The 26,021-nt window shown below is 44.5% G+C and overlaps 1 protein-coding gene across 17 annotated transcripts in view; it reads right to left on the reverse strand.

The window, feature by feature from the left end:
- LOC117728761 (nuclear factor 1 X-type-like) overlaps window positions 1–26,021 on the reverse strand; it is a 104,732-nt gene that overhangs the window by 59,874 nt on the left and 18,837 nt on the right. For all 17 annotated transcript variants that reach the window (XM_034529619.1, XM_034529649.1, XM_034529705.1 and 14 more), the window contains one exon: window positions 10,445–10,976. In XM_034529619.1, coding sequence (XP_034385510.1) covers window positions 10,445–10,976 — 532 coding nt within the window. The remainder of the gene's footprint in view (window positions 1–10,444; window positions 10,977–26,021) is intronic.

The raw sequence follows: 26,021 nt of genomic DNA on the forward strand, positions 1-26,021 counted from the left end.
TCTACTGGTGCTCTTCAGCGTCAGCCATAAAACCGTATTGCCTCAACAGATGCACGGAGCTGCACACATCATAATCATGCATTTAAATATCATGCTCGTTTTGGCAAGACATGCAGAGCCAAGAACGCACGCAGATGAATATTTACACACCAGAGGAGAAAGGCATTGTTCAAAAAACATATACGCTCATATATTATACATTGAAAATGCATCTTTCTCCCTCTCTCCCTCTCTCTCTCCTGTGTTCTCTCATGTGGGAGGCAGCACTGGGCACCCAGCCATGCCACATCAATATGCGTACTGGTGAAACGCTTCCCCTGCTTCCCAAGGGCTGCAGCCGTGGAAGCGGCGGCTAATGTCACCGGATATGGCAGGTCACGTTAGCCGGTAGTTATTTGAGGGAGGTAAGCAAGCTAGCGCACCCGACGCCGGGGCCGGGCACCAGGCTGGCCTTGCCGTAGCAACCTGCCGCGGCGACAGCCCGTAGACGCACGCCACGCCAAGCCAAGCCAGCGCCACCCTGGAGGCACCTTGGATTCTACCCAGGCAAGGTTTCCTGGGAGCCTTTGTTGCCATGGTGCCAGCCAAATTTGGGTCCAATAAACGTGAGGGGAACAGGCGGTGGGCTGGGGAGGGGAACGTTGGGGTGGCAAGACAGAGGATAGAGAAGGAAAGGAGGGGGGGTTCCTGAGTGCTATGGCAACCTGCAAAATCAACCCTGTGGTTCTAAAAGGAGTAAAAAAAAACGTTAAAAATAAAGATTAATCAATATAAGGACATTAAAATAACATCATTGATAACCCATAAAAGACAGGCAGCAGTAGAGAGATTGAGAGTGTGTGTGCTGGATGCTGCTGATAACCTACACAAAGGGCTTTTTAAAGAGTCCCCTGGCAACGTGAACGACAGGATGAAGGTAGGTGGCTTCTACCACTCTGAAGTTGGAATTGAAAAGTAGAAAGCTCAGCTGTCAGATCAGTTGAGCCGAGATGACAGACGCACATCTCGTATATTAATTCACAAGGCCACCGCAATAAACAAGACGTGCTCTTAAACGATTATCGTCTAGTTAAAAAGGGGGAAGAAGTGTTAACATTCAAACTAAAGTGTGGCACAATCAAACATGAGCTCAATTAAAGCTTTTGAAAGACGCCACGTTGTCTCGTCTTCTCCAACTGCTCTTACAGATGTAGTCTCAGAATCCACTAAGTGGTTGGAGGTGACTCAACCCTGATCTTTATATATTCATAAATTCATTCATCGCCTCTTAATTAAAAAGTTTGCATGACAGAAATGCACAAAAGGACTCCATAGCACTTAGTGTACACCTGGCTCCTTTTGGCCCACAGGCTGACAGGCTGAATTATGAACAGCTGAAGCAGAGAGCGGTGCGCGGCACCTTGCTGTGGCCGGTTCACCGCGGCGTCCCGGAGATCCCAGGACTGTGCTCCTTCCAAACTCTCGCTCATAAAAAAAAGACCTGCTGCTTGGCTCATAAGACTGTAAATCATGCAAAATAGAGCATAGCACTCGGTCTGGAAAAAATAACCATATATAATGAGCAGACGGAGACATATGCACATATGCACTCTCTCGCACACACGTGCGCGCCTGCGAGTGCACGCACAGAAATCCTTGCCAAAAGCGCACCACCCCCCCTACACCGCTTTGTACTCGACGCACAAACGCATACTATCATCGGCCTTTCGTGCGTCCAAACCCCCCCCCCCCTAAAAAAAACACAATTCTACCCTGAATCCACGCTAGTGATGAGGAACACACAAACACACGCTATCTGTACCCCTCCACCACCTTGCCCCACTCGTTAAGACTGTGTCCACCTCCCACCTGCTCCGCACCCCCCTCCAAACTCCACTAACGCCACCCGACTCCAAACTCATGCTGTCATAAAAACAAGCGCCGTCCTCTCGTCAGCGGGTCCCTTTCTCTGTCTCCTCGGGGAAAAGAGAGACTCTCCTGTTTCGTAGATGAATGGAGTCTTTTGATGAAGCGCCGAGCCTTGTTTACTGCCACTCCAGTTATTTACCGGACGGTTTTTCAAGTCGTCATTAAGGGACACTCCACCAAAAACACCCCCTCAACCTCACCCAGCAACCCCCTCCATCTCATCCTCTGCTTAACTACACCCCCCCCCCCATCCCCTAAACACACATACCCACTACCCCCCCCCTCCCCACCTCAATCCCATGTCGTTCCCTATCCCGTTTCATCCTGCTTTCTTCTTTCCGTCTAGTGTCCTAGATCTGTGTCCAAACTGATTTGAAGCTTACTCGCTTGCACAGACGCATGCCAAATTTGATTCTCTGCATTCTGTTGTGCTTCTCAGTGAGCTCGCTCATCTCACCCCCCCCCCCCTCCACACACACACACTTTCTGTCTTCTCTAAACTGCTCTCCTTCTCACGGTGTAACGAACACCAAACGATGCCCCTCATGAAGGTTGTCTCTCACGGAGAACGAATGGGCCGCTGAGAAATGGCATCACATTTTTGACCGAATAAAGAAAAAAAAAGTCCACGCTAAATCTAGTTTGAATAAAAAATAAAACAAAGTAATACAATGGCAAACATAATGTGGAATGTTTTAACCAGAAAATAAATAAATGACCAAATTGAATCAGTGGTTGAATGAAATGTTCAGAAAATCCAATAAAGTTAAGGCAATTACATTTGCGCAAAACAAAAGCGGCCTCTATAAATACAGCTTTTAAAAATTGTAATCTTCAAGAAATTCAAACATGTGAAGCCTGTGATCAAATGTGAAGTGTAAAGATACCGTTAAAAAGGCGGGATTCCTGTCCGTGTGAAGACATATCAACCGACTGCCTGGTGGCAAAACACGCACGCACAAAATGAAAGAAACAGAGAGTTGAAAAAGAATAAGAAAACTCAGGCTCACAGCCCATTATGGCCCGCTTTCATGAAAAACTAGGATAATGGTCCTATTGAGCAGTAAAATGTTTGTGCTTACAAGTTATTATACATTTTTCTGTAGCTGCAAACAGGAGTCCAGGGTGTTAATGAGGCTAGGGGAGGGCATTCATTTGAACCCTAAAGAGGAATAAAAGAAAAAGGGGAACAAGTGAGGAAAAGAAAAGAAAAGAGAAGAAAGCGAGGATCAGAGGGAGGAGGTTGGCAGGGACTATGTATGAAAATTTGGCGTCTTCCGTACAGAAAGATAGCATCGTGCCAAAAACGGCCGACGACACAAACTCCTCTCACTTTCTGAACATCAGCGTTAAACTCGCCCACATAATGATTTCTTTATTCTCCATCCCACATGTGCAAAATGAAATGGAGGTCGTTGTCTTTTATTTCAAAAAATCCGTATTGACCCAACTTTTTAATTCAGTGACAAAAAGCCTCAAAGCAAAGCCACCTCTTATAAGAAAGACGCTAAAGGGAAAAAAAAGAAGAAAAGAAGAAAAGAAGAAAAGAAGAAAAAAAGAAACGTAATGGTGCTTTGGATTTAAAACGCAGTATTGTGACTCTCATTCTAGCAAGACTACGGCTGTGTGGCTCTGAATGGCGTTGTTAGCCAGACTTAGCGGCCGATGCCAGGGCCTCACTGTGAGTGCAGCCCGGTGAATAAGGCATGTTCCCTGGCTCTCCCTGCTTTCTGGCTGGCCGGCCTGACAGTGAGCGTTGGCCACTGCACTCTTACTCCTGCTCCTCCTCCTCTCTGTCTCTCCGAGGTCGGGAAACCCTCCTGAGTGGGTATATGGTTTTTGGGGACAGACACATTTCATGGTTGGCGCCGCTACAAAAGACTGAAAAGAGACCCGGCACTGGGAAGACACAGTATTAATACAGACAATACCACCCCCTCGCTGCTTCTGACTCTTTTCTTCTCCTCTTTTCTCTTCCCTTCTTTCTCCATCCCCCCACCCCCCCTTTTGTTTTGCTCTCTAGGTTTTTTTTTCCAAATAAAAAAAGCCCACTTAGCTCAAGTAAAGAATGCAGTTTTATTACCGCTTGTTTAGCTTAGCCCACACCCATTTTTATTTGACGTTTGTTAATGCGTTTTAATGTGTGATTAAATGTCAACGGTAGGTATAGGACCGGGTTCAGAAGCGTGTGAAAACAAACCTTTTTTCTTTAGACAAAATTAGAAATTGCTAAGTACATTTATAAATGCTGCCACAGATCATGGAAGTATTTATTGAATTATTATATTTGTAACAATAACAATAACAATAATAAAGTATTTTCTTTCGACATAATATATTTCGACTAATTAATTTAACACATTACATGTAGCCACAATTAAAGATACAAACAAGCACTGGGGAACTTTATATCTGACACCAAAATGTTTTACATTTTGTGGAAATATAAAGGCAGCTGTAAAGTAAAACATTTAAAAACACCATTAGTAATGAAGAAACACTAAAATAATATTTCCGCAGAATACAAAGCTGAAGAACATTTATGTCAACTCTTTCAGCTTTGCTGAGGAGAAACGGGAGAGAATCTGACAGCTGAGTTCATTAAAAAAAAAAAAAAAAGGAAAGGGGGGGGGGGATCAGAGAACAACTGATAAAAGAGCCAAATAGCACAAACTGCCTCATTTGTCTGTTCCACCACGATGATGGCCTCCCGAATTCACTGGAATAATCTGTTTACCTCCTATCTCGCAGCGCTAAAACTCCTCACACAAAAGGAAACAGATGCGCGTAGACCAGAAATGTTCAGGGGTTTTACTTTCTCCCGAGTCAGACACAGCCAAAGAAACGGAGGCTTATGATCGTTACGTAAAGACCAAAAAAAAAAAAAAAAAGCGGGGAGCTGTTTCTAGGACAAAGGCACCGTATTACGGAGCATGCCAGTTTTCAATGGTCAATTTAATTTGTGACCAAACATAACAGTATTGTCTTTGACTTTTTTTCCTTTCTATTTTCCCTCAAGTCTGCGTGTGTCACCATGGTCTCATGAGATAAATGTAGACCCTGCGGTTTTGGACCAATCTATGTACGTCTGTGACACCCCAACGTTAGCCTCGTGTCTTTGTGTGTGTGTGTATGTGTGTGTGTGCGTGCATGTATTGGAGCAAACAAGCACACAACAGGGCTTTGGCTAGCCCAATACCATTAGCTATCCAAATACACAGACTTTTTTTCCCGAAGCCAAGAATAGTGTGAGAAGACTCCCTCTCACTCGGTCTCTCTGATGTGACGGGGCTCTCCCTCCATCTTAACTCTTCCGATTTGATGTGCAGCCAGATCGACGGGCCCCTGATGCCAGACAGAAAAACGGAGGCGCGGCAAAAAGAAGACGCGGGCCCCGGCTAAACGAGAGCCATCGGCGAACATCTACCGATGCCAAAGCTGCTCTGCGTGTGGAGAGCTTTTCTTAGCCGCCGTGGGCCACGTTCCCACCACACACAATACAAAAGCCTCAGACCTGACCGGCTCCCTCGGTGTCGGGATTTCATTTAATCAAAACGCAGTGCTTACTTCACTGCTGAGGGTCATCTTAAGATATATACACACACACATACACACACACACACACACACACACACACACACACACAGTACACTCAACCCTTGTGATGTCATGGGAGCTGGAGAAGAGATCCAGGAAGTAATTAAGAACAGATTATTTTCAGAGGGGAAAAAGAAAGAAACACTGAGCCACGGAGCAGTGGGAACCTGTGGAATCCATCAGAGCATCCTGTCAACTTTTTAACACGGAGTGAACCATTCATCATGTCAGGGTGCCTCTCTTTTTCTCCTTCTTTCACCCACATTTCTGTCCCTGCCCTCCATAAATCCAGAAAACATCAGGGGTTTTACTTAAATGAACAAAACAAAAGTGGGGTTTCTATTAGTGAATCCTTCCTGTGGTCAGTGAGTTTTGCTTTTCGGGGGGGCGGCCTGGCCGTAGCACTAGGTCTTTCTCTGGGTTTTCTCACAGAGACGTCCAAGGCATGACTATTGCTATTGCGAGAGGGGGGCGGGATCTGGCACCGTAAAGCGTGGAGTGCGGAGCGGTCATGGCAGAAATGGCACGGCGAGCACATTTCACACCTCCCTCGGAGTGACTGCAAATTTCCTGTACTGCACTTTTGATTGGAAACACATTTGAAACATCTTTTCATGATCACACTTACCGCTTACAAAAGAAAGAAAAGTGGGAAAAAAAGAGAAAGCAACAAGAATGAGGTCCAAAATATGACTAAGTGCACTGAGCTAACTTTGGACCTCACAAATTTTAATCTTCTTTTTTTTCCAACCTTAAATAAATCAGAAATTCTGCTGAGTTGAAGCTAAAACAGCACAACGGTTATAAATCAAATAGCTCGCTGAACACTATGAGAAGCAGCTGAATTATTTCTCCACAGATGGATAACAAGTGGACCCACCTATGAGGACATAACAGAAATGAAAATTAGACATAAACTAGTCCTGTAAACAAAGCCTATCCAACCCACTCCATTCATTATTATTCGTCATTAAAGCGCCCCTGCCAGTGTGTTGTCAGACCTTTGTCTCTTCTAGACCACTATCTCTATTATGATACCAGTCAATCACTCCTAATAAAACACTAAAAATAATGCACTGCTCACTGTGCTGCACCACAAACCCTCCTCCCCTTTCCTCTCTTCTCTGGCGGTGTTTCAGCTGCAATGTTCAAAGACACGTTGCTCTGTCTGGTTTGTTGCCCTTTATCAGAGGTGGCTGAAAAACAGGGGGAGATGGTTCTGTACTGTGGCGGCGTGATTTGCTCCGTTACGGCTGCAGCGTGTTATGCGCCGCAACAGAGAGGATCTCAAAGGCTGGCTGGCTGCAGAACAGCCTGAGAAAGCCTGATGGCAAGCCCAGAGATTCCCTGTGGCAGCTTTTGCCACTCTGTCATAAACAAAACACAAGACGTCTTTCTCTTCTTCCCACACCAACGGGGCTCGGGCGCTGCCAAACAGAACAATCACTATCGCAGCCTCTTCTGCTTTCCAACGCGACTCTCTCTCCCTCTCCCTGTGTCTCCTACAATATAAACAAAAGAGATCAGCAGAGGCTTTACCTCTGTGAGAGCAACAATGAGAGCGATGTTTAAGGAGACAAAACAAAAGTGTGCACGGGATCAAAGAGGAGCGAGGAAGACAGAGATGCTAAAGACCGACAAAACGCAAACCAAACAAAAACAAACAATGAGCACATCTTGTCATTCAGTGCGTGGCTGAGGCAAAAAATTATAAAAAATATGTAACCGCTCATCACTGTAACAGATACAAATAAAAATCATAGGCCTTCACGCCTGTATGCTCACAAATAATGCTTTTACAACTAATAAGTGAATGAGAGCCACGTGGGGTGACGTTGTGACACGGTGGTTTGTCCTGTGTCTCAGACGGAGAGTCTGTGGACCACAAAGTCGTCCTCAAACCAGGACTTACACTGAGCAGGAGCTCTTTGGAGGCCGATAAAAGTACAGAGGCACACTGTGTTCGCCAGATAAGATAAGAGAGAGCACACATTAAGTCCATATTATGAATGGGCAGCGCACTGGGCAGCCCCTCCCAGCAGCCCAAGTACAGTAGCGCCGAGTGCACACTGACAACTGGACTGAAGAGGTAGAGAAAATGAGTCATGAGACACTCAGTGTGTCTGTGTTCGGTTTCACGGAATGTGTAAAACATTTAAATAGGATCTTTTAATATATTTTCACTGCAATCCTCCCTCAATCATTTGCAGCCACCGTCACTCACTAGTTTTAATTCAGATAAAACGTCATTATAGTGCTATATATATATATATGTAGTATAATAACACAAATAAAATATGTTCAGTTCTTAAGTGGACTGTTTTGTTTTCTGTATCCAGCAATTTAAGCCCTCTCACTAAGTTTAAAATATGTGGTCGACCTAAAGAAACTTACGGTATATTTGTTTTAATTATATATATATATATATATATATATATATATATATATATATATATATATATATATATATATATATATATGTATATGTGAAAAATATAAAAAAACAATTTCATCGTAATTTCCCTTCCAATGCAATGGTAAAGCAAAGTATTTCATGATTAGGTGTATGCCAATTATTTAATCCATTCTTCCCAAGATCAAACAAACTAATAATACTAATATTAATATCATAATTTATAGTTCTATTTATATAGCGTTTAACAAATTGCACATTTCATAATAATCTATAATAATAATAATCTACACTTTTTTTTGCAGCAATGTCTCAGTTATAGTGCAATAATAAAAAGTCAGTGAAAAAAATTATGAATAAATAAAATCAAACAATATTTTTGAAAAGAATATTTTTCTGAAAAAAAACAAATATGCAACTAAAGCATAGAGCCAGATTTCATCAGTCAACGTCAAACTGCCCGCTACCTACAGTGCATTACTGCCACAGACAGAGTTTGGTGTTCGGCCTGCACCGAGATTTTGGTATGTGGAGAGAGAGAGAGAGAGAGAGAGAGAGAGAGAGAGAGAGAGAGAGAGAGAGAGAGAGAGAGAGAGAGAGAGAGAGAGAGAGAGATAGCATTTGGCTCATATTAGCGGCTACCAGTTGTGCCTAGGCAGAGCGAGTGTGTGTATTTGGGCAGTGATTTGGATATGCTGTATACATATATACACACACACACACATACATATATATATATATATATACATATATATATATATATATATATATATATGTATATATACATACATACATATATATATATATATATATATATATATATATATATACATATATATATATATATATATATATATATATATATATATATGCGTATGTAACTAGTTGTGTGTGTGGCTAGTTGAGTCACTGTTTGAAATTTCCAGAAAATTCCAGCTGAGATAATATTAGGTCATGAGCGTGTGTTTGTATGTATACGTAGCCAGCGAATGGTGAAGTAGTGTGTATTTGGAGGATTTGGCTGTGAAATGTGTTTCATGTGTGTGTGTGGCGGCTGTGACAGTGTTTTTTGCAATGTAGGGGGGAAAATAACACAGCCAGTGTTTTGGCTGTGTGTAGAGTACCCGCGCTGGAGGCTACAGCGATGTTTGGCCGAGTGCGAGGGTGTGTATCCATGATGGTGGCTGAGATACAACAATGTTTGGCTGTATCACACTGCATCGATGGTAGTCCTTGGCCTGGTGAGTGCGCCGTGTGGGCGTGTGTACGCAATCGTGACTAAAACCGTGTTTCGGCATTACGTGTGAAAGTGCGCTACAAAGAGAAGTTTTTTTTTGGATCTTTAAAAAAAAATGTTTTAATCAAATGTGTGTCTTTATTTAGCTGTGTTTGTATGTGCGTATGTGTGTGAAGGTGGCTGCAATAGTACTGGCTGTCTGTGCGCACTGGTGTTTTGTGTCTGTGTGTGTGTGTGTGTGTGTGTGTGTGTGTGTGTGTGTGTGTGTGTTTGGCAGCCAGGTCCAGTGTGGTGCTAGCGTTCAGGCAGACGGTAAAGGCGACAGCAGCCTGCGGCCTGAAAGCAGGAGACTTGCGGCTCTCTCTTTCTATCTCTCTCTCTCTCTCTCTCTCTCACACACACACACACACACAAAACCTGGGCTGTGGCCAAATGACGATCCCTGGCTACAATGGCCTTATCGTGGCACATACACTTCGACAGACTGAGTACAATCTTATAAACAGCGACTCTCACTCATCACACAAAAACACACAGTTTGACAGTGGTGATCATCTCATTAAAAAACACCCTCTCTGTCTCTTTTTCTCACACACACACACACACACACACACACACACACACACACACACACACACACACACACACACAGGCATGCAAATTCCTTCCTATAAAACAACACCAAATACATGCTCATATGAAGCCGCTCAGAAAAATGAACTTGTACTTGCCAGAGCACGCTGGCCGAATGCCCTTGACACACACTTGCATATTCTTTTTATTATTGCTGATACTACGTTGTCATGTAAACAAACACCAAGAAACAGAAGAAAAGAAGGAAAAATTCGTAAAAGACAAAAAGCAAAACTACTTGCCGTTTCCAAAGAAAACAAAAGCAATAAGGGATATTTATTTTGGTTCCGAAAGGTAAATATTTGCTTTATTTATTATTAATGTTTTTAAAATAAAAACTTAAAAATGTTCATAAAATAATATTAGGTAATATAAATATAATAATATATAATAATATAAATAATGTCCTAATATATCTTTGTGTGTTTCTGAAACTTAATATGTGCATCTTTACACTGAGGATTATTTATTTGTATTTATGTCATTCCCTCTCAATTTAATAATTTGTCAGTGTTTCTGTGTTACGTATGTTCCTGTGTGTGTGATTGTTCAAATGTGTGTGTACATCTATATTCACACACGCACACGGGCATGTATGGCGAGTTATGTGTTGGCATCCCTCCTTATCAGTGTCTAGTATCCAGTTGGCCACATACCTGGCGTGTGGACGAAGTAGGCCAGGTAGAGGTCCAGCTCCTTGACGGACACTCCGATGTGGTGCGGCTGCACGCACAGGCCAGGGTTGGTGCACTGTGGTGACTTGACCAGCCGCTCGCCGTCCGTGCTCTCCAGGGGGCTGCCCTTGAACAGGATGACCATCACCAGGTCCAGCCGCCACACCTTGTCGGCCTGGCGCAGGCAGTCGATGCGACGGATCTTGCCCTTCTGGTCGGGGTTGGACAGCACGCAGCAGGGGGCCTTTTTCCCCGTGATGGAGAGCACAAAGTCCTCGCGGAACTCGGGCCGGATGTCCTTGCGGAGCTTGGCCAGCAGGCGCGAGGCCCACTTCTGCTTGATCTCTGGCTTCTCCCCCAACAGCTCGTCCTTCACTGCGCGCTCTTCCTCCTTGGACATGCGCTTCTCGTGCTTCTTGAAGTATTTGCGCTTGCGGGCCTGCAGGTTGAACCAGGTGTAGGCAAAGGCGCGAACATGGGGCAGCAGGGCCTCGATGAAGGGGTGGAATTCATCCTGAATGAGGGAGGAGGAAGGGGGGAGGGTGGAGGAGGAGAGGGAGGAGGGCGGGAAGCAGGAGGAGGCAGTGGAGAGAGAGGGGGAGAATGGGGGAGAGAAGGATGGGGAGAGAGGGAGTGGGGGTGAGGAAGGGAAGAGAGAAGAGAGGCAGTTAGCACCGGCACGCAGCATGGAGGAGCGGCGCCTGCTCTGTGTGAGCGGAGGGAGAGAATGAGCGAGAGGTGCAGAGAGATAGAGAGAGAGAGAGAGAGAGAGAGAGAGAGAGAGAGATGCTTTACCTAACAGACGCATCACACTGAAGGACACACTTTACAACTGAACACTGAACAACGCAACACTGAAAGGTTTCTGAATAGGTTTCTACTGTTTTCTTCGAATAGTATTTGTTTAAACATTTATGTGCCTACCTAAATAAATACATATTATCAAACATGTTAGTTATAAATACAAATATTGCATACTTGCAAAATTGCATTTATCGATAACAAAACAGTCCTAACAGTCAGTTAGAAAACATGATTTCTAAAATATTGTATTATGTATCCATACACATCCATAAAAAAATACATTATAAAACATAATGCTGACTGACTACAAAAACTATAATTTATAATAAAAACAATACAAAATAATTCTAATCATTAGAATTAGAACATAGAATATTTGTCCATAAAAACGTAATTGCATCCGCACTCAAAACAGTCGCTATCACAAAACATATGTGAATAAAACAAGAATAACTTGGTAGTTACCATTTTGCTCTCTCATCATAAATTCACCCGCCGATTGCAAAGAAACTTAAAATGGGAGGACAATCAACTGGATTGTTGAATCAAAAGTAATGCTGCGTATATTAGAAAACAAAAAATTAAGCAAACAAAAAGTTGAGAAATGTTCAATAAAAGCAGGCGGGGGAGGGGGTGGGGGGGGAGGGGGCTGAGAAAGAGGACGCAGGCCAAGGGGGCGCAGTGTAATACCAGCACAGGAACACAGGAGGTACTTTAGCAGTAGTGCTGTTCAAGAGCACAACAGAAGGAGAGTGGAGAGAAGTTCTGCAATCTAAAAAGATCTAGAAAAAAAGAAGAAGAAGAAAAAAGAGCTGGACTTGCACAAACAAAACTAAACGAATATTGCAGCAAAAATGTATAAAATTGTCGAAAAAATTAAACAAGCCTCTTTGTTTGCAAAAATATGTTGCAAAAGAAGATCTTGACGGAAAAAACAACAACAGAAAAAGGCAAAGCGGCGCGTGCTATTGGTTCAATTCTGTGGGATCTGCATAAGACTCACGGAGAGAGGGAAAGAGAGAGAGCTGGACAAGGGGGGTGCGGACGGAGGAGAAGGAGAAGAAGAAGAAAAAAACAAAAACAAAACAAGAGGACCGAATCAATGTTGGAAGAGTGTGCACGACCGCTGGCAAACCCGAGTGCTGCTTCTTTTTTCCCCCTCTTTCTCTCCAACTCTGTCTCTCTCTTCCTCTCCACTTTCCTTCTCTAACCATTGACTGAGTCTGTGCCAACATGCAGAGGGCCCACCTATTTGGCACCGAAGCTCAAACAGCCCAGCCAATACGCACGCTCCCAGTGCTGAAAGGGAGGGAAGAGAGGGATGGCAGAGGGAGAAGCAAAGCGGTGGGGGGGGGGGGGGGGGGGGGGGGGGGGGGGGGGGGGGGGGGGGGGGGGGGGGGGGGGGGGGGGGGGGGGGGGGGGGAGAGGGGGGGGTAGGATGGTTGGTGGCTGGTAGTGGAGAGAGCGAGAGAGAAAGAGAAGAGAGGGAGGGGGAGAAACGGGGACTGTGTGTGGTGCGGGCAGAAGGCACATCATTAGCCAAACAGACAAGTTCCAATCTAGTGCAAAGGCAAAGTCCAGAGGATATTAATTTTACATGCATCCAATCCAGACAGCGCCTGCCTTCTAAAGCCCCCACCCCGCCCCTTCATCACCAGCGTGGTCTCAGCCATCCCAACAAACCACTCTCCAACTGCACCCCCCTTCCAGAACCCCCCCCCCCCCCCCCCCCCCCCCCTCTCTCTCTCTCTCGCTCTTCTGCTCGCGTTACACCACCTTGGCATGGGATGGCATGAGAAAACACAGGCCCAAAATCCCACTAGACCCTGAGACCAGCAGCTGCTCCTGGATTTACCACACAAACAAAGAGAGGAGGGGGGAAGAAAATGCCCCCCCCCCTCCACCAAAAAATACCATCCAAAAACATGCTCTCCTGTTTCAAAATGCACTTTCACATCCAAACTGGCCCCTTCTCTCCCTCTTTTGTTTTTTTCTGTTTTGTTACTCCACTTTAAAAGCCCCAACAGCACAGACACAGAAACACATTAAAAGTTTCTGTTACCAAATTAGTGAGCAATCCCATTTGTGGGTGATTCAGTGGACAATGACAGCTGAAAATGCTGTGGTGGACAGCTTCATGTAAGAAGCCTATACATGTTAAGCTGTTTAACAAGGCGAGGCAAGCGGATATTAAAACCGTCTAAAACAGGCTATACGACTTCCATGTAATTCACAAAGCTTTGCCTAATGCTTTCCAATGCAGATACACTGGTCTTTGTAATAGTGAACAAGACTTATAGTTTCCTCCTGCAGGCGGTAAATTGCCCATATTTTCATTGCGTTGCATTATAAAGTACACAATGGCACATGATTGGGATTGAGCAGCGGAAAGTGAGGGAGCGAAGGGCTGTATAGCTGCCCTGGCAGGCGCATTGTCTCATCCTCATTGGCTGACCCACATGACCTCAGAGGGACAAGCTGTGCCCATTGCACCATGGGAGAAATATCTGAGGGACAAAGGCTCTCACCCGGGATCAATTCAATATAATCTGATGCATGTATGAAATACGTATGAACCGCACTTCTCATTAGAAGTGCAGTTAAATGTCATACTTTGAAGAAGAAAAAAAAGATTTCTCATCTGTGCTGTCCAAATTAGTCCCCAGGCTCATGGGAATTATAGAGACATTGTCAAAACTGGAATCTCGGCAATGGGCAGCCACAAAAAGCTAACTTATCATGTGGCAGAGTTGAGGGCCCGGAGATTTGATTGTGGGTGGAAGCCCCCTGCTGTGCAACTGGACAGGCTGTCTGTGTGAACACCCTACAAAGGCCAGAGTCCTCTGGTTGGCTCCCAGGACCATCCGATTTAGCCTGGCCTGCTCCCTCTGTCAGTGTCTGACAGAGGAGCCGCAGCCTGGATGACTGGCTGGTCCACTGACTGGCTGGCAAGCTGGCTGTTCGTTTGGCTGGGAGGCTACGTGACTGGCTGGGTGAATGACTGGTTGGCTAACCGGGTGGGTAGGTAGCCGGTTAGCTGGCTGCCTGACTGGGGAGGGAAGGAGGGGGTGTGCGCAGCCCCATCTGGACCAGGCCAAGCCGGGCCGGGTGCCGATTGTTCATGCTAACATACGCCTGCCACAGCCGCACTGAACACGTGAAAAATGCAGGAATGAGAGAGAAGATGGCGGAGGAAGGGAAAAAAAATATGGGCAAAAGGAACATGAGGAGATGGAATTAAAGAGGCTGCACGTGTTTGTTTTTGAAGAACAATGACGGAGGTGCGTTTGTCGCTTATTTGAAAACACTGAAGGGATCTAGACTTTTTGATAAATGGGCCGCAGACAAAGAAAAGGAGTGATATGTGCCAAGTATTACAGTCACTTCCTGTAATATCATCATGCCATTACTGACACGCAAAATGATAATGACCAAGATCACAATCAGGGAAATCCAACCCCTATCCTTTGTCTATTGAAACTAACAACACATTTGCTTTTGTAGTTCCTGCCCTGCAATGTATTTTCAGTAACATAACTCTTGACTCTTTATACAACACAGGATGGAAAACCGACAGATACCTAGACTGTAAAATAAACCATATTATTACTATTTGTATAAAATGTGTAATCCTTAAATAAAATCCCTTTTTAAAATCACTTAGTTAAATCCACAGCCAGGACTATTATGATCATAAACTGGACCAAATACAAATGTATACACAACAGCCTAACACATGCACTGAGGTATATGTGCACAATTTGCAGTTAAGGCAAGATATTTTATGATTTTGGCCAAGAAATGAGTCTGTGTGGCACCCTACTATTTAATGCGTCCATTTTTTTGTCTTTCTTTTTTTGACATTTTCAAACCCACTTTTCCTTCACCTCATTAGAGGGTTTCTCCTGTTTGCCCAGAGCTCTTCGGGGCAGAACGTAGGGTGGCGGTTTGTTGGGGCCTTGTCCGCTGGACTCTTTAGGTATCTGCACAGCAATAATTTGAGCTCATCTTATCTCTGCGTGCCATGCTCTGTCTTTCAGGAAAAAAAACTGCGACCTTTGTTCGCCAGGCTGGGCAAGACAATCTCCCCTCCTGCCCCGACAGGGCAAAACTCACAGAGGAGAGAAACGAAAAACCACCTCAGGTTTCGTTAACAAGGCCAAGCTTGAAGCAGCAGTAACTGCCAAAAAAAACACAAAGACAAAAGAAAAAGAAAAGTGTTGTATTCAAGATGTTGATGGTTATTAAATAACAAAACAGAGAGAGAGAGACAACAACAACAACAACAACAACAACAAAAAGAGTGCTTGGTACAATTTTACCCCACTTCACCATTTCGTCATGGCTGCCTGTCAAGAATATCCTAAATGTCCTGCAGCTAAAAACCCTGCCGTGGCTATGAAATGAGGCCTAAAAACGTAAGAAATAAAGATTATCAAATGAAATGGAAAATGTCACCGACATCCATGGTTTTAAGCACAGGGTTTTGTTAATTTCAGAACTATCTAATCACCGATAAATAAATGATATAAAAGGTGTATGGCTAAAGGAGTTCACTTCTCCGTTTGACGCAGCGATGGGGGAGCAAACCCCTGCGCGTGGCCTGTCCTTTAGCGTCAAACGGCCTGCACCCCGCGTCTCCACGTTCATATACAAACTATACAAAAGGTAATATAAGCAAACTACCTCGGTCGCCGTGTTCACCGGAAAATTATAATCTTCCCAACACCGGCGCAACGTTATTTTTGGCTAATAACGGCTGTCTGTGTCTCTGTGTTAACCTGTACCGACGCGTCCGTCTGTTGGTAGGCACCTCCTTGTTTTTTACGTCCGTTAAAATAGCCGAGACGTCTCGTTGTTGACGGTAAAACGGCTCTAAACATGTCACATGTCCCCTTCTAACGGCCCTCTCCCCCCCAACGGAGGGGAAGCTGAACTTGAGCTCGTCTGGCTTCAGCCTCCTCGCGCTCGTGCGGCCTACGTTAAACAAGAAGGGTCAAAATAAATAGGAAAAGTCGAAATATAATTAAAATGAGGCGGACGTGTCGCAGTAGAGCCGATGAATAAAAACAGTGTGAAAGTATGACCTTGGTGAAGGCAAATACGAGCCAGAGTAAACACATATGTTACATTATGCAGCTTTCCGCCCCATAAGTCAGTGCAGATGTATTAATGTAGCCTATTGTTTTTGTTTTTAGAGAGGCTAATAACACATTTGTGCGAAGAAAAAAAGGACTACTCGCTCCTGTCTCTGGGCCATGTTAGCACAATGACTTTTAATAACCGTAACACGGGCCTGTTTCCCACGCTGTAGTCAACGGCTCTATTAAGCAATTACCTGAGAAGAATGTGCGGTATTAATCAGAGGTATGCAAATGAATGCCACCGGGCATCTGCATATGACACGAGGAGAGAAAGAGCAGGTCAAACACTGTCTTGATGCCACATCCTGCAGGGTGAGGACGATGTGGTTGAGAGTCAACAGGCAGTTCAGTTTGTTCTCACTGGGCATTTGGCACTGGATTAACAACATGGGAGCTCGCTCTTTTTATTCTCTTTCTTTTTAAGTATTCAAGTGTGATTGCCAGAAAAGACCAAATGGAAATAAAAAGATTAATGGAGTAGGAGTAATACATCAACGCTAAATCAAACTAAATTAAGCCAATGAGCCGGTCTCATTTAAATCAGAATCATTTTATATAATATTCATATTATAATATTAATATTACTAATATAGAATATTATTGTATTTTTACCACCAACATAATGTAAATAATTAAAATTTCATACAAATTGTGGTTTGACATTTTAAATAGAAATGTCTTACAAACAGAACTTAACTGTTATAATTGGTAACATTGTTAATTATAAGAGTGAATGAATAAATGCCACTGTAATATCCTGAACATATATATATATAAACAAAAAAGAAGGGTATTGAATTGTGAATCATGCATACGTTTCATATTTGCAGTTTATTACAATCTCAACTGCTGTTCCATTGTAAATAAATACATGTTCATAACTTTTATGTATGTATATATATATATATATATATATATATATATATATAAAATAAAATATTCTATATTAAATTACATAAATAATCAATTGATTTAACCAAACATTTACTAAAAGAATAAGAAACACTGGGAAACAAAAGGCTTTTGCCTTTTTTACATTTGAATCAAGCAACATTTTTACGTTAAAATGAATTATTAAAAAAAATGTACTGAATTAAAATGTTTAGAAATGCCACAAGGAAAGAAGAATATTATATTTATCTGACACACAATTCTTTTGTTACCACTATTCAGGATTATCCTGTAAAATAAGGTGAAGAAATACACACACACACACACACACACACACACAGAAAGCTGATGAAGGTTACAGCATGTCACAACGTGTCACGGTTGGAATTTAACTTTGACATCTGCTGTGCAAAATCAAATATTGACAAGTACTGTGATGATGTAAAGGAAAGACTGTGAAGGATCTAAGCTATTTTCCCTGTGTGTGTGCGTGTGTGTGTGTGTGTGTGTGTGTGTGTGTGTGTGTGTGTGTGTGTGTGAGCGCGTGCGTGTGTGTGCTCTGACTACTCTTGGTGGTCTGGAATAATTGGCATTAAACTGTTTGCACTTTGTATATAAATCAAAAGTATAAAAAAGTATTTAAAAAGATCTTGCCTCATTCTAAACTTCATATAAAACCGGTATTGGACCATATTTTATGCATTACAGGCATGATGCCATTTCAGTTAATTATGTTAAAAGAAACGAAAAAGGAAGTAGAAGAGAAAAACAAAGTTGCTTTGGCGTGAGCGAAGTTTCCATATTTTTATTGCAGGAGTGCAAGAGAAGTAAGGGGCTCAGCAGGCTTGACTCGTGGAGAGAAACACCCTGCCATTAAGAGGTGATGGGTTAGTCACCCCACAATCCTCAGGGATATGAAATAATTACGCACGACTTGACATAAACTGCCATTTCCTTGGAAACTCTCATGGCACAAAAAAGTGTCCTTTTTTTTTCTCCTTCCCCTTTCATTCACTTTTCCGAGCCCACACACACGTATTCACACACACAGACGCACGCACACACACGCACGCACGCACACACACACACACACACACACACACACACACACACACACACACACACAAACACACACACACACACACAGAGCCACATTATTCTTCTTAAAAATGTCCTCATCACTGCCAGTCTTCCACACAGCTCAAAACCTTTTCATCCATTCATCTACACCCCCTGGAAGAGAAACGAGAAGGAAAAAAAAAGAAAACTTTCCCTCCCTTTTCTCCCAATCGGCACAGATTGATGTGTAAAGTGTGTCTGCGCATCGTTTGTAATTACGCCTGTTTACACACTGAAGCATTACTATGTGTGAAAGTCTGGAAGCCATTTGTGGCATGAGGCTCGCGAGGGGAAAGACAGCGAGCAAGCTTTAAACAGCTCCAGAGACACACGGACTGATAGCAAGCTGGGCTTCTGACATGACTGCAGACCGGGGTAATATTATACTCAAATATGCTTTCACGTTTGTGCGAGGGATTTTGTCTGGGCGGCTACTTCAGCCTCAAATGTGAGCACATCAAAGATTAAATCAAGGGCTCTTTATGAGTCTTTTTTTGTATCCAGAGTGTATTCAGCCAGGGTTTACTTGAGGTTTGTGTGGTTTTTCTACGACTCTGACCCATCTGCATGAATTTCACCTTATACAGTTCATGATAAACATAACTTTAAACCCACAAGTGAGTTATAGCCCCGCTTTTATATAAATGAAAATATGAAAATATTTGAATTCAATTTGGACGACATTTTGCGATGATTAAACGGTAAAATATTTTTGCGGGTTTTTGGCTTTGATTTGACGAGCGGAACTCAAAACTTAAACACAGCGTACGCCAAAAAGTACAGTGGGGAAACCGGGCTGTGCGAAACACTATACATTTACTCCTTTTAATGATAAACTGGATGTTCATCTAGATAGCAGTGCCGTCAATTAGAAAGAATGTTTCCCTACAGGGGATGATGTTATCGTGGTATAAATAAAACCGGTCAAGATTATGGATTTCAAACTAAATTAGGAGATTGTGGCAAACAATGATCTAATATAACCACTTCAACATGGGGCTGCAGCTAGATGGGGCAGTATAGGATTACATGCTAAGTGAATGCATACAGACTACTGCATGTGTGTTTACACTACCGAGGGTTCTGCAGCGTCGCCATGGCACGCACGCACGCACATTGGTGTGGCATTCGCAGCAAAACTGAGAGTACAGCGTTTCCCCTCGACAAGGGCGGCCATTCCTGATATGGTCAAGTGGGCAGTGTGCGCGTTCTGTCCCCCCCGCCCACAAAACCACGGCGACACACACCTGACGGCGCTCCAGTCGGCGCATGCCAGCGAGCCGAGGCCCTGCCTACAGCTGCAGAGAGGGCTTCGCGGTTAGCAAATACAGCAGGAATCAAGCAGATAATGAAACCCGATACTCGCCTCCCTCCCATGCCCTCACTCCGGCGGCGGCCAAGGCCCCGCTTCTCCTCGCAGGACAAGAGATGCACTATTGAGAGACTTTCTCTCGCGCACTCTTTCGCTTCACTCCCCCCACACACACACAACTCCCCCTCAACCTACCCTTCATTCTTTTATTCCTCCCCGGCCCTCGTTCTGCCAGTCGGCAAGGCGAGATGCCAACCTCTCTCTTCCCAAAAGCCGGGCAGAGTGCCCTCACCCTTTATGCAAATGCTTCACCACTTGTCCGACTCACACATTCACCCCCCCCCCTTTCCCCTCACTACCGCCGTCACTTACTCTTCCATTCCTTCTTCTATTTCTTTCACCTCTTACTCTGCAACCCTTCTCTCTCTCTCTCTCTCTTGCCAACACTTTTTCCCCTCCCTTTTCCCTTTGCTAGATATTGTCGACCATATCTTCAACCACCTCTCTCTCTGTATCTCTATCCATCTCCCAGCATCTCTCACTCCGCCACCCCTCACTCCTTTCACGGTGGAGCTCCCCTCCTCTTCTCGCTGCCCCTCTCTCTCTCTTTCTCTCTCTTACACACACAGCTTGCCCTCCCAGACTCAAACTTGTGCACTCGTTCCTCGGCCATTGCCAGACAGACGAGTGCAGAAACTCCCTTCACCCTCTCTCTCCTTTTCTTCTGTCTCTTTCACTCACACACACACACACACACACACACACACACACACACACACACACACACACACACACACACACACACACACATTCTCCGGTGCTTCCCTTAAAGGCAAGTTGTCTTTAAATTACACTTTGTGTTTATCGGCTGCAGTTTGTATAATCACTGTATCATCTGTCGACGTTTAGTGTTAAATGTATAATTAGCAAGAAGCCAGTTGGCACGTCTATCCCTTCACTGTGAGTTTATTCCCTATTTTTGCGTGATTGATTGCTTCCTTTATTGTTGAGCAGGGAGTCACTGAAGCGCACCAACACTCTCCTTTCAAGCAGGATTATAACTGTAAAAAATACGAGAGTAGCGGTCACGTTTACATGCTTTAACAGCAGCCATTTTATTAGAGTATGGCGGGACATCTATTGTCTCAACGCCGCAGCACAGAGCTAATTCACGAGCTGCGGGCGAAGCGCCTCTGATGGCAATCTTGCTGATGGAATATTAACCACCAGATCAGATTATGTGACACATGGCTTTATGACACCCTCTTTAAAACCTACTGTTCCACCTCACAACTCTGTGGTTTTCAGGCTGCAAACATGGTTGTCTTTTTAGTTCCCTAACAAGGTGACATTTGTGGAAAATCATTTCACCTGCATACCATTCCACGTAACGTACATTAAAGTGGGTTGAGGCTAAATCTGTAACCTCGTAAAAACCTCAAATGAAAAAAAGCAAGTGCTCGATAAGAAAGAATGAATCGTTTAGAATTACATCGCTGATTGGTTAAGCTACTTTGTCGATGGGCAACTGACCCTTTTGCATGAGCATCATATTTCCACACCAGCGAGCGCCCTACCAGGAACACTGAAGCTTGCGGATTTAATTCTGCTCATTGTGTATGCTGGAGTTTGGCCCTTTCACTGAGTTGGCGCCGCGAGGGTTAAACGGTGCCCGCTCCCTGTGGCATGATATGAGCTGGGCCTTTGCCTGTGCACTCTGCCTTGTCTGCGCTGTGAGCTGGTAGCATCAGGGGCGCTGTGAGCTGGTAGCATCAGGGGTTAAGAGTGGGTGGCCGCTCCGAGTGGCTTCCTCTGCCCCTCTGATCCCGGCGGGGTTAAAAGGCCTCGGAGCCAGGTCTTACTCTCTGCTGCGCTCGACAGGGTTCGGGTTAAAGCGTGGCAGCGAGCGACGCCCCGACTCTGATAGGGTTAAAGGTCGCTGCGCCCGTTTTGAGGGGCATTCCCTGTAGGGCAAGTGCCATGCCAGGCCGGAAAAGATAGAGGCCACATGCAAAAAAAAAAAAAGCCCTAACAACCACACATAAACACACAAGGACAAACACACACACAAACAACTAAATCACTTCTGAAACTTTTATCCTCCAAAGCCATGTATATATATATATATTGTTTAAGATGTGTCCTCAAACAAAGCAAGGGGAGGACAGGCAGACACACGGTGCAGACGGGCGCCTCTGTGAGAGAGTGTGTGTGCAGTTATCTCCTCTGTGACCACACGCGCTGCCTTCCCCCAGGCCGAACTACCGCCTCGCACAGACCTCAGGAGCACCGCAGCACCACAGGCACACAGCCATAAGTACATGTCCTCAGAAGGGACATAAAACGGAGGGAGCCCACCCTGATTCAGATTAGTTTATTGCTGCAGTACAACAGCTATGATCAAATTGAAACAATAACAGCATATGTTCATTAGTGACGACTTAATAGCTTTTATTTGGTAAATTTATAGGTTGTATTTTACCTGGAAATCCCTCAAAATTGTGCTGAGAAATGGAATGAAATGAAAGTGCAATATTGTCTTTGTGTGACCAAATGTGTCCGTGCAGGCCAATATATATTTACTTTTTCTCGAGTGAAGCTTTCCGCAAAAACAAAGAACATTACCACGGAAAGTTGTTTTCACTAATTGAAACTGTACTATTGACTATTAGGCAGCATAGAGTTTATTCGTCATTCGGTGGTTGCCTAGCAACAATAAAAAAAAAAGAATTAGATATAAGATGCAGCAAACGGCAAAAAAACACTCAATCTGGCTCAGCTTTACTGCCGTCTAAAAAAAAATATTTCCTATCTACACTAAATCTACTCGTGCCGTGTCATTTTCGCAGCAGTGTTCATCCACTCTCGGCGCACACTGGGCCGGAATGAAATACCAGTCAGCCTCCATTTATAAACATGTGATTGTATGAAGAGATAGTATCACAGAAAAGTGAGCCAGAAGGAGAGCGAGCTGGATGGAAAGCAGCAAGAGCTGCCACGTCAGATGCTGCTGAGGCTTCTTGGCTGTCAGGACTGAAATGCGCACGCGCGCGCACACGTGCAGTGTGGTCTGCACACGTCCACTCGAAACGGAGAAACACACACACACACACACACACACACACACACACACATGGGTTTTGCCTTTGCGTTGCTGTTCAGGGAGTAGGAGTCATCAGCCAAGCCTGACACCCATGCTCAGTGTAGCCATTGCCGGTGTCTCTCTGTGAGTCAACATGGATGGAGCCGCTCCATCAACAACACACACACACACACACACACACACACACACACACACACACACACACACAGACACAGACCCTAATAATAAAACCAGCAAATCCCTCTCACTCCAGTCTGCTTGCCACATGCCAGAGAGGGCCTGCCCCCCCCCCACCCCCCGGCCTGATCATTTCCTGTCCGACCTGCTACTGGATTTACACTCATCATTTGGTTACACTCTGAAAGCGTTCAAATACATATTTTGTCTCTTGAATATCGCATTTGTTTGTAAACGTTGCATACAGCTACGCCGCTGTATGCAAAAAACCTGAATTGATTCACACGCACAAAGAAGAACTACGTATAGGGAAATGTTTTGGGCAATATTCAAGCTCTTCTTCGGCTGCCCAGAGAAAAATAAATAAATAAATCAGATGCAAAATTGGATTTGGCTGCCTCTTTATTTAGGCTGGCTTTCCAATTCTTGGAGAAATGGCATTATTGAATACAACAACGCCATTGTTTCGGGATTTCTGTGTTTCTAGACGCTCAATCTGAAGGGGAGAGAAAAGCTCTTGCTGGGGAGATTGGATTCTCCAGATAGCACTTGGCACCATTGGCCTCCTTTAAGTACAGTAATGTGGTTATGATACATTAGCATTCCTTCACATTACCGAAGCAACCCGATACGTGTATATCAGGCATTTGTTCGAGAAGAAGTGGAGGGAGGCAGGGAGACGAGGGTGGCGGTCCAGAAGATGGAGAGTCAGGTGAAGGATTAGCATTAAGAGGCTGTGAGGGAGTAAGAAGTCCCCCCAACGAACAGCATTCCAGCGGACAAAGGCGAGCGAGTGGTGAAACTGTTTTAGATAGTGCACCGTTCTCAAGAGAGGTAGGGAGTTAGTAAAGTGGCTTTTAAGCTCACCAAATCCAACATATCCCAGATAAGACTGTGGCTCTTCCTGAGGGATGTGTGTGTGTGTGTGTGTGTGTGTGTGTGTGTGTGTGTGTGTGTGTGCGTGGGGTGGGGTGAAGTAAAAGATGTATTGAAGGAGAGCTCAGGGATGGGGATAGAGACAGGGAAAAGAAGGCGGAGATAAGATATATATCCCAAAAATATATAAAAGGCAAAAGAGAGAGGGGCGGTTTTGAGAAAGAGATGGAAAAAAAGAAGATAGGAATGAGGTGTAGGGAAATTGAGAGCATATTGTCAGATGGGAGCACATGTGAGCTCTGGTGTTGGTTGATCCCGTCTCATGCAGTTGCAGCGGATGAACCCGGAGACACTGAGCAGCCCTGCCAGGATTTTATCACCTGCGTGAAAGAACGCACACCGGCTAGCCTCATCAATCTCTGGCCTGCTCCCTAGTTGTGTGAAGGGAATCTGTGCAGGCCGTCTATGCACTCTTTAGTGGTTCACGTGGCGTTTTGGAGATCGTTTAGGCAACAGAGTCGCAAGGTGCCGGAATCCCCAGACACAGCTGTTATTTGTATTTCTTAATTGACATTTTACTGAGCTTACGTGCTTATTTTAAAGGTGCTTCTCAACAGCTTTAAACATGGCGACGGCTGCCAGCTAACGGTGCTAGCAGCGCTAACAGTGCAAACAAGTGCTGTCAGAGTTAACCGCTTTCCCTAATGTTGTCCGCCTTCTGGACACAATCCACAGTGAAGCCGCCTGGTACGTGCACGCGCGTGAACCGACAGCAGACAGGTGCACACCCACAGGCCCACAGGAGAGCCGAGAGTCAACAAACAAGGTTCAGCTTTTAATCATGCCCCAGTTTGTTTGTTTAGCAGTGGTTAGGTTTTTAAATGTATAAACCTCCATTGCAAAAAAAAAATCCCTAATTTTTAGACTCCGCAGAGAGCGTTCAAACAGTATTAATTCCTCTTGCTGGGAAAAGGGACGGCCTTTTCCCGGAGCAATCCATAACATCTGAATATAAAAATAAATACGAAGCGCAGACGCGCTCTCAACCCCGAAGTGAGGAGGGAAAAAGACCTGCCGGGAAGTTTGACGGCAGTGTGTGTTTTTCCTCCTCTTCAGCGGGCGTCCTGGGACGACTACACGGACGAGTCACACTCACTGTGTTGCGTTGTACGAACATCTTTTCTTCTTTCTATACTCTAATTTAAATATAATTATTGAGCCTCACTTTCTGTCTTCTGTACTATCCCCCCCCCCTCCCCTCTCTCTCTGCTGGCAGTTAACTCACCACAAGCCAGAGGGAGGACCGCAAGAATGCTTAAATCAGCATAATTAGGCCTGTGTGTACTTTAAACACACACGTTTCCCCCAAAGCCTGGACCCCTGCCACCCGTACACCGCTGTGTGCGCAGCCACAGCCCGTCTCTCTGAGTCAATAAACACAAACATATCAGCATTCCGCCTCGCACACTCACACACACACAAATGCATATGCAGTACATGAGGTGAAAAACGATGCTGTATCCCTCTGCCACCCAACTTTTTACTGAACCTTTACCTCCCTTATACAGTCCCCCCCCAATTCCAAACCACCATCACCATACTAACTCAGTTTGACCCTCTACTCTGTGTAGCTGCAGAGGACCCGGGGGTCGGGGGATTGGGGTTCTGTGCAAGTTTGTTGAGAACATTTCCACGAGCAAGCTGGTAAAAAAAAGATTTATAATAGGGCATGAGCTTAAACAATGGCTGGGGTCTCAGTCGAGTTTGCGGTTTTGTCTCACACACATCTGGATGTATTTTTAGGTTTCGCTGATGCATTAACAAACAAATGCCTCCAAGCGAATCTAAGGGGTGCGCTGCACTGCATGTGGGGATTATCAGTAGTCATTACAGACCATTAATAATAATCACCGCCATCCAAAACGAATCCGACTGAGCGTGCGACATGGGATGGCCAATATCACACCGGCTGAGTGGATCGTATTAGAGGAGATGAGAACTGATTCGACAGTTTCATTTATTACATTATATTTAATTTAGCTGAAAATATTTTGGCGGCAGCGTTGGATCAAAGTGGTGTGATCCTGTTTATACAAGGGTGCGGACTGAAAACTAGCCACAAAGAAGCCACTC

The sequence above is a fragment of the Cyclopterus lumpus genome, chromosome 1, assembly GCF_009769545.1.
Source record: "Cyclopterus lumpus isolate fCycLum1 chromosome 1, fCycLum1.pri, whole genome shotgun sequence".
Lineage (NCBI taxonomy): Eukaryota > Metazoa > Chordata > Actinopteri > Perciformes > Cyclopteridae > Cyclopterus > Cyclopterus lumpus.